The sequence below is a fragment of the Aplidium turbinatum genome, chromosome 14 (genome assembly GCF_918807975.1).
Source record: "Aplidium turbinatum chromosome 14, kaAplTurb1.1, whole genome shotgun sequence".
Taxonomy (NCBI): domain Eukaryota; kingdom Metazoa; phylum Chordata; class Ascidiacea; order Aplousobranchia; family Polyclinidae; genus Aplidium; species Aplidium turbinatum.
The window spans coordinates 21,620,099-21,629,001 of NC_137485.1; the positions used below are offsets into that span (position 1 = coordinate 21,620,099).

General features: G+C 39.1%; 1 protein-coding gene across 1 annotated transcript in view; it reads left to right on the forward strand.

Annotated features, from left to right (window-relative positions):
- Positions 1-8,106, forward strand: part of LOC145783247 (sodium- and chloride-dependent taurine transporter-like) — a 98,281-nt gene extending 90,175 nt beyond the window's left edge. Inside the window, exons 13-14 of the mRNA XM_082595065.1 lie at positions 5,780-5,950; positions 6,305-8,106. Coding sequence (XP_082451191.1) covers positions 5,780-5,950; positions 6,305-6,583 — 450 coding nt within the window. The 3' untranslated portion in view covers positions 6,584-8,106. The remainder of the gene's footprint in view (positions 1-5,779; positions 5,951-6,304) is intronic.
- The last annotated feature ends 797 nt before the right edge of the window (positions 8,107-8,903 follow it).

An 8,903-nucleotide genomic window follows, 5' to 3' on the forward strand; every position in this document is an offset into this window, starting at 1 on the left:
CCCAGCTTGGGCTGACGATGTTAAAACTTTACCTCATAAACAAGATTTAAGTGGTTTCCGTCATTTTCATGACGTGAATATGTTTCATTTGAATGATTGTAGTACTGTAGATGTACTGATTGGCAATGACAACGCTTATTTGATGTGTGCAAAAGAAGAGCGTGTTGGTGACAATCGTAGTGAACCGCATGCTTTGCTCACTCCTCTCGGTTGGTTGGCTTGTGGTGGTAAGTCACCCTTAGTTGAAAGCGTTGCTAAAGTGTGCAGAGTGCAGACGTCTTCAGAGTCGGATGTCATCTCTGGCTTTCAGCGTAAAATTGAGTCTCGTGATATGGAAATAGCAGACCTGAATAAAGTCATTCAGGATTTGACTTTGCAAAATGAAACCTGTGAATTGTCTCGCAATGATATTTTGGCTAGAGAACTTGTCGAACCGAATATTGAGTTGAAAGATGGTCGATTTGAGATACCTGTTCCGTTGAAGGAAGATATTGATCTACCTAACAATTTTGTGTTGGCGTCAGATAGAGCTGCTGCTTTAAGAAAGAAGGCTTTAAAACAATCTGAATTTCGAGGAACTTGTGTTAATGATGTAATGTCTTCTTGTCCTGATTTGTCTGACTTGTTAAACCCTTTGGCAGATGTCTTGGCTAGATTTCGGCTTGAAAGATTTGGTTTCATGGCTGATGTGACCAAATACTTTTTTCACATTTTGGACTCTTCAGTACGTAAGCCCAGTTTTATTGAACTGCTTACGTACACAGGCAGTGCCGTTCGGATCGTGAACGAACGCCCTTTGGTACCTTTGAGTGACGACCCTAGGGATTTTACTGTCATCACCCCTGCCTCACTTTTGACCCCATACTTAGACCCATACTGTGCTGTTGGGCAACCACATGATCGTGACCAATTAAGAAGGGATTATCGGTTCAATTTGTCACTTTCTCAGCAGTTTTGGAATAAATGGATCGATTTTTACTTGCCAGGTCTTCAGGGCCGGAAAAAATGGCTAAAAATGGCCGAGAATTTGGAGCCTGGTCAACTTGTAGTGGTAGGTTCTCTCCAAGACATTGGTAAACGTGGGAAGTATCAACTTGGGAGGGTGCATGAGGTAGTTCCACAAATTAGGAAAGGGAAGCCTGTGGTTCGTAGAGCCAAAGTTGCCGTCTGCAACTATGATGAGAGTACGGGGAAAGTGAAAGTAGACTACGTGTTGAGGGATATTTCGTGCCTCGCCCCCGTAAAGAACACCTAAGTGTTAGGGTTTGAGCCTGGTTTTGTCTGCGGTGGCCGACCCTTGTCTGAGCCCGGAACAGTCGGTTATTATCGCAACTATTGTATATAGCGTCATTTTAGCGTGTACCTATGGTACCAATTTCATGTATCGTCGTGTTTATTCTTATTGTTGTTCATTCTTTGCATGCCCTTTGTATTTACGTATTAACTTAAACGTGAGTGATTCAAACAATTAGTGTATCATGTGTTTTTATTCATTGGCTCACAATTGTCGTCAATTCTTTTTAGTTATGCCATGTCAGACTGTCATAACTAGGGGCCGCTATGTTCCCGACAATTTTCACCAAATCAAACGTCATATAAAAACCGTTCAAGTCTACTGAATATTACGTCATGGAAATTCCTAAAACATGAGCCAAAATTGCACCAGCGTTAATAAGACTTGTGTCAGACCTGTTTAAATCTGTTTGGACCTGTTTGGGCCTGTTTAAACATGAATGCATTGGTTCACTAGCTCGAACACCTGTTGAATGACTTCATAATTGTTTTTCATTATTGCGTCACAGTACTGCATACGTGAATTTGAGATATTGATATCTATTCTGGTCATTCGTAAAATGATTGCTTGAAAGTTGGCCGCTCATTTAACTGTTGGCTTAGTGCTTGCTAGCTGGACAAAAGTTCCGTCTTTTATCCAATTAATCTGTATTGTAGTGACAGTTTTTTTAGAGGTGTAGGCGTTACACCTATTTTCGATAGCCTCGGGCTAATTTTACTGGAATACACTGTTTGAATAGACGTTTCGAAAGTGTGTTTATTTTTGGGTCATTGCATGCAGACGAACGGATTTGGGAATCTTACGTTACAATTTTCCCACGAAGAGATTATGGTTTACCGCTGTGACCAGACACAAGCCTGTCGTGTGAGCTGTAAGTCAATAATGTAATAAAGATGTCCATTTCAGAAAAACGAATTCCTTAGAACCGGTTCTAAATTTGAACCTGACCCAAATTATGGAACCGGAATAATATTTGCCGCTGCTGCACTGCGTTTAGGCTTTGGTTACACAACCTTTTTGTACCAAGTGAGGGGACATTTACCGAGTTTTTTAATCTTTGCTAAACCTTGCAGTGCGAAGGTCATACGAGGAACATCTTTCTTTTTAGTACTCAGTGATTCAATCAGCACTCAATGATTATTCAATCACGCGGCGACAATGTTTCTTACACTAAATAATAGGCCATGCGGGTTTGCAACAGGGACGATTGTGAATGCTGTTCGGCCAAGTTTAAACATCCTCCAACATGTTGACCGCCTAACCAACGTTCTTGCTGGCCAAATAGGACGCGGGGACAAGGTGTTGAAAGAGTTAGTGTCTCCTACATATAGTTCGATGTGATGATTGCTCTTGTTGTGGATCTTGGAGATCTAACCGGAAAGTAATTTTCAGAGGCCGTTTCCTTCCGACGCCGTACCCTGTAGTCCACACCTCACATGGACTTCATGTTTTAGGTCTGGCAATTACTGTGTAACCGATACTAATTCCATAAAGTTTGGTTCCTTGTCTCAGAAGATTGTAGTTACCAGAAGAGGGCAATGTCATCCAAAAGCAGAAGAGGCATATTTGGCAATAGGAGAAATTCCATATAACCTGTTCAACCCTCTAACACCAGCAGACAAAGTTGAAGCCACGTATCTGTTCTACACGTCATATGTATTTTGAATGTGCGGCCGAAGTCACGCGTCTCAGAAAGGTAACACACAATTGCAATAAAGATGTTGACTCACAAGTCGAGGAAGAGAATGAAGTTGAATTGGAGAAAATTTGTGAGTGTGAGTGTGGTCAGTGATGATCCACAGAAACATTTTTGATGCCTTCAGTACCCTTGGATCAAAAATGGTTAAATTAGGCCTACCGTGCATGTTTTTCATGCTGTCGTCAAAGTGTTGTGTGTACAGTAGGCTACTTGAAAAGTGTGGTATTGCAACGTAGGTTTCTATAAAGCCTTTTAAACTTGAATACACTTCATGGGGGTCTGAAATAGTTAACGTTAAAAGATTTCGCCACTTAACTTAAAAGAACCGCCACTCCAGTAGAAGTGGTATATTTGTAGTCTTACGCAAGCAATAAAACTTTATAGAACAGTCAAGGTCACTTACACTTTGGAGATGTTGGTAATGTTGTCCGCACAGGCAAGAGGGGAGAGGGTTGACACAATGCAAACTTTTTCGGAAATGTTTGCAAAATTGCACAGTGCGGACTTTACAAACTTTGAATAGTAATAGTTAAAGTGTATGCTAGGAGTCGGTATCCTACGGCAGGCATGCCACACTTGACATCCTCAGGAAACTATACGTTTCATTGGCACCTAATCTCATCTTACTACTCGGGTGTCGGTTGTCAAGACTAAAATTTCACAAAGTGTTCTTTGGTTTGGTTTTGAATTCTTATCCTCAAACTGACAAAGCTTTTAATAGGTGATCCATGACGGTTTTGCATACTTGTACCACTTTGAATCACTGACACAGAGCCGGTTACCAAAGAATAATCATGTTTTAGCGCATATTGTGACAACCGAGACTGACAAAGTGAAGTTTTCGATAGTTGTTGAAATGTTGTTGCCGGAAAATTATTCCATCCATCAAGTGCCACCGAACGCAGAGCAGTCCTGGAACGCGTTGCTCAAACGCACATCCCGAAAGACTTGATTTTGTTGCTAGTGGCTTTGGGTTGTTCGCTTACTAATGTAACATTAACTTTGCTGTTGTATATTAATTATTATTATGATTAATCAGTTTTGCACATTTAATGGTAACAATAAAAATAAAATAGGTAGCCTACAGTTGTCAAATAATAAATAGACAATTTTATATAAAATCGACTCCTTGAATTTCCCTGTCAAGTGCAAGGAACTAAGTATTTCATTGCAATTTTTAAACAAATCCTGGGAGAGCCACCCGATCTCTCAGTAAGAAAGGGATGCTCCATCTCGGAATCTGTGGTCGTCTTTTCGAGCCCAGATTATGATATGCGCCCTCTCCTTCGGTTGCTCAGCTCTCCTGTTGTTGGAATGATCGAAAGCCCTGAAGTTGGCACATAGTTACCAAAAGTTTACCTTTCCTATTCCTGCTTTGCGCGCATCTCAGAAACATTGTCTTCATCTATTGTTGTAGACGGAGTCTGTAATCAGCAACCTCACTTACTGAAATTTCAATTTCCGGCTTCATTTATCGTGTCTGTGTCGCTAATTCACGGCCTGTATAACAAGTCGTGGATTATTTTTCAAAGTCAATTTTTAGAAAAATTTTCTGGACAACGATCAATATCAATCAATAGCCTTAACTTTTGTTATAGCTACTCTGTTATATCCAATAATGGGAATTATCGAATTACTTTTTGAGTACCGATACCGGCAATAAATCTATTTTCGAATACCGACGCTAAACTACTTTTACTTAAGTAAAATCGTTACTTTTTGTCGGTACTTGTTGGTCACAGCGGTAAATCATAATCTCTTCGTGGGAAAATTGTAACGTAAGATTCCCGAATCCGTTCGTCTGCATGTAATGACCGAAAAAGAAACACTCCTTCGAAACGTCTATTCAAATTTGTATTTCTGTAAAATTAGCCACCTGGCAGTCGAAATTGGATGTAACGCCGTACACCACTAAAACTTGTCACTACAGAACAGATTACTTAGATAAAAGACGGAAAATTTGTCCAGCTAGCAAGCACCAAGCAAACAGTTAAATATGCGACTGACTTCCAACAAACAATTTTACGAATGACTAGAATAATTTGCGATATCTCAAATGCACGTAGACAGTAACTGTGACGCAATAATGAAAGACATTGTCACGCAATTCAAACCGGTGTTCAAAGGTAGTGATGCAATATTTCATCAGGTCTTACGACCGATGGTGCAATATTTGGACATTTTCTAGCAATTTCCATGACGTAAGATGCCAGCTAGGTTAAGTAGACCATAACGGTTTTTATATGACGTTTGATTTGGTGAAAATTGTCGGGAACACTTGTTTCTTTCGCGTTTTGACAACATAAAAATGTGATTTTATACTTTTGTCCAACGTTACCAAGTTAGCATTTTAATGCGAAATCTAGCATACAATTTTGGTAGAGAGGTGGTTTGTTTTAAGCATAGACAAATAAAACCTAACAACCAGACGGCATTTAACATAATAACACGAAAATAAACTGAAAATTGCAAACCTGCAGAAGAGGTTCAGTTTATCTTTACACATTAGGATGGAAGACTGTTTGAGCTGAAAGTTAAAAATTATTGAATAAGAAATATTTTGTTTTGCAAAAAATATGTCGTTTGCCCCTCTTGAAATTTCACGCTTTGATAAAGTTATAAAGGTGCTAGCATCGAATTACTTTTGAAGTACCGATGCCTATCTCTAGTTGTATGAACATAGCCACTTATTCCATGTGTGGTGATTGGAAGATGGATCTTGTTTGGCTTAGTCGTGTTTCAGTGTAAAAGTAATTTTGTTTTGCTTACATGGAATATGTCTCCAGGCCACATTTTTATACGCGATGATCAAATTCAAGCCATTGGTCTACAACAAGACATACGAGTATCCGCCTTGGGGAATGGCTATAGGGTGGGCTCTTGCTTTAAGTTCAATGGTGATCATTCCCGTCTACGCCATCTACCGGTTGCTTACTACTAGCGGAAGCTTACTAGAGGTGTGTACTGTATGGAATGTGTTGCTAAACACGTAAAAAATGTTTGTGGTCCTGCAGCAAATTTCAAGTCGTACATAGAGAATAATCGGCAACTGTTCATCTGCCACCTTCCAACTAGAAAATCACTTCTGCAAACGTTGAATCAGTGTAAAAAACACTGCTTTGCTGGCAAAACTAGAACAAAATACTACAACTCAGTTCCCAATTTGATAGGGCTAGAAAATATAAACTAAGCCTAAGTTGTTATTAAGTTGTTGCCTTATCTTTAATTAAACTTTTTAAACTGACCGGGTGTTTGTGCTCGGAACTGTCATGTAGGCTACAGAATCTTTCACATGGTACTTATTGTTTTAGCGCTTCCGCAAATTGACATCTCCTCACTTACGTCGAACCCATGAAGACTATGGACTACCGAATTATGTCTACGACAACCATTTCAGCAAAGTCTTTGGCGGAAAATTGTCAGTAGATGAATACTCGAAAACAGAATTAAATCATCCACTTTCTCTGAAAATAATCAACAAACAACTCTCCGACAAGTTAGAGGAGTCCCCAATCAGCTCTCCCCCTGGTTATGAGGCGGCCACATCTAACGCGGAATTTTACTCGATGCCAAACAACCTTCAGAACTAAGTTGATCAACAACAAAAAACGATGGTTCTCATTCTCGTGTTACATTAAAATTGCAAGAAGGTTTTTCATAGCTTGAAGCATCGATTGATTAATCTTAAGCAGAAAATATAAATCGATTTGAGAGTTATTTCCAAAATTATCGCTTTTGTGTCGTTTGCAGATGTGCTGGGCGGCATATTCACAAAAGGTTCCCTGTTGCGTGTCATCTCGAAAATTGACCAATCAGGAGCCGCATTGCTTTGTTATGTCATTTTGCCAGCGCAGTGGCCGAGTGTTTTAGCCTGCCGTTCTGGTGCTGGTGGATCTGAGATTGATTCCAGGTCGGGTCAAACCAAAGACTCTTAAAACTGTATCGATTGTATTCTTTCTTCCATGACGCAGTGAGAATAAGTCGGTTAATAAACTAATAACATCGTAAACCAGATGAGCCCTGTCGGTAAAAGACCTCAGCTGTTGCAGTGCGATGATAAATAGGCTACAACTATAAAATTACTATTACTTGCAAAATGGCTTCGCGTCTTGAAAAAGAGTTTGCAGGATTGCTCAATGTTGAGCAGGCTGATAGGTTTTGGTGAATTAGTCAGTTAACTGGAGTAAACTTTTAAATATATCCACCTGCAGTGTAAGCAAAGATGATCTTTCAGCAGGTCAGGCTATTTACACGCAACACAACTCTGCAAAAGCTCGTAGCTTACTTACTCGTGCGTATCTTCACTACTGACATAAATCAACGCGGTTTCTGATTGATGAATTTTCAAAATAAGACACCAATTGGAGAACCTTTTATAAATATGCCGCCAGACAGTCTTGGTAACTTCTAAGCTGACAGTAACTTCCAGACTGGAACGATGCACCGCGGTAGCAGTCTAGAACTAGAAGTTATACTGCTATATTGTAAGTGGGCATGCTATTTCGAAATTGGTTTAACAAAAATTGTAAAAGGACAGAAAATTATGCAGTTAAAACTTTTTTTGGCATATTTTATAACCAGATCACAGAGCAAAACTGTGGCTGATAAAGTCATTGGCTATGTGGTGAAAGGTGAAGGCTTTGCAAACGTATCTTTTTTTAGGGGCAGACGGACAGCCGGCTGCATCACAGGACACGCAACTCCGCTGTTCCGCCAACATTAGAAGGGTCAAACACTATAGTTTGACATTTTTTACGCTTTGCTGCTGGCTTGTTTTCAACTAAAAACCTTAAATTACTTTAAAACCAACTTCACTCTTCTTATATAACCCATAAAAAGTAAATTATTTCGTAAATCAATAAAAAACGTAACTTTTCTAGTATTGCGGATAAGCCAAAAGCGGATGTAGTAGCCTACCGCATCCCTATCATCTGCAATGCCTACTTTTGTCAAAGAACATTCTAAAAATTTAAATGAGTTATGGTCTTACACTTTGTCGGTAAGGACCTCAGTTTTGTATAGTCTACGATGGTACGTCAATTGATCGAATATAGCCTGATGTAAATTTGGTTTTAACTTTAATAAAATTACAAAAATTTTCAGTTACACCAGATCGTCGTTTGAGTTTCAGCATAATTTTCTCAGCTCTTCGTTATAAAAACTCGTCCACTTGAAATGTGGTGATATTTAGGTATTTTTTTGAAAATCTTAGCTTTTCTTGTAGTTTTGAAAATTAGAAAGCTTTTAATTACAGACTTTCTTGGGTAGCTTGTTTGAGACAAAACGGACTATGAATGGTTGAAGCAAAACGGACATATCGATGTGACCTTACCTACAATACAGCTTCAAGGAAACAGTAGTTTTATTTACCATGAAAATAGTTTTCAAACAGATAGCTAGTCTGTTTTGGAGACTTGCAGGCTACACAGAAAAAATGCATTTGTCAAACTCTTTTGTTTGATTTTGTCTGAATAAGAATACTGCCGTACCGATGAAGCTGCCTGAAACGGCGAAGACTGTGTTTATAGCAAATATTTACTGGTTACCAAACTTCACTGTTTTCGTTTGTAGAATTCATTTTAACAGGTTCATAAAAAATCCGCTTGATCTCGATAACCAAGAAAAACACATTAAGTTTTATACTCTGGGCAGTTGTTGTGACGTGACACGTTAATTCAAAAAAAACGCAATAACTCCATGATATCTGGTTTGTTTGCTCAAATAGAGCACTTTGAAGTTAGCATGTCCGTTTTGCCTTCCCCCATCTCGAGCTTCAAATGAAAATAAAAGGCGTAAGCCTATATGATTATGTAACCAGTAGGCCTAAGCATCAAAACAGCAATTCTAAAATTTGGTGTTCCTCGATCTGCTGCGGTGGATTATTATCAAAGAATTCATAAGACACAGAAG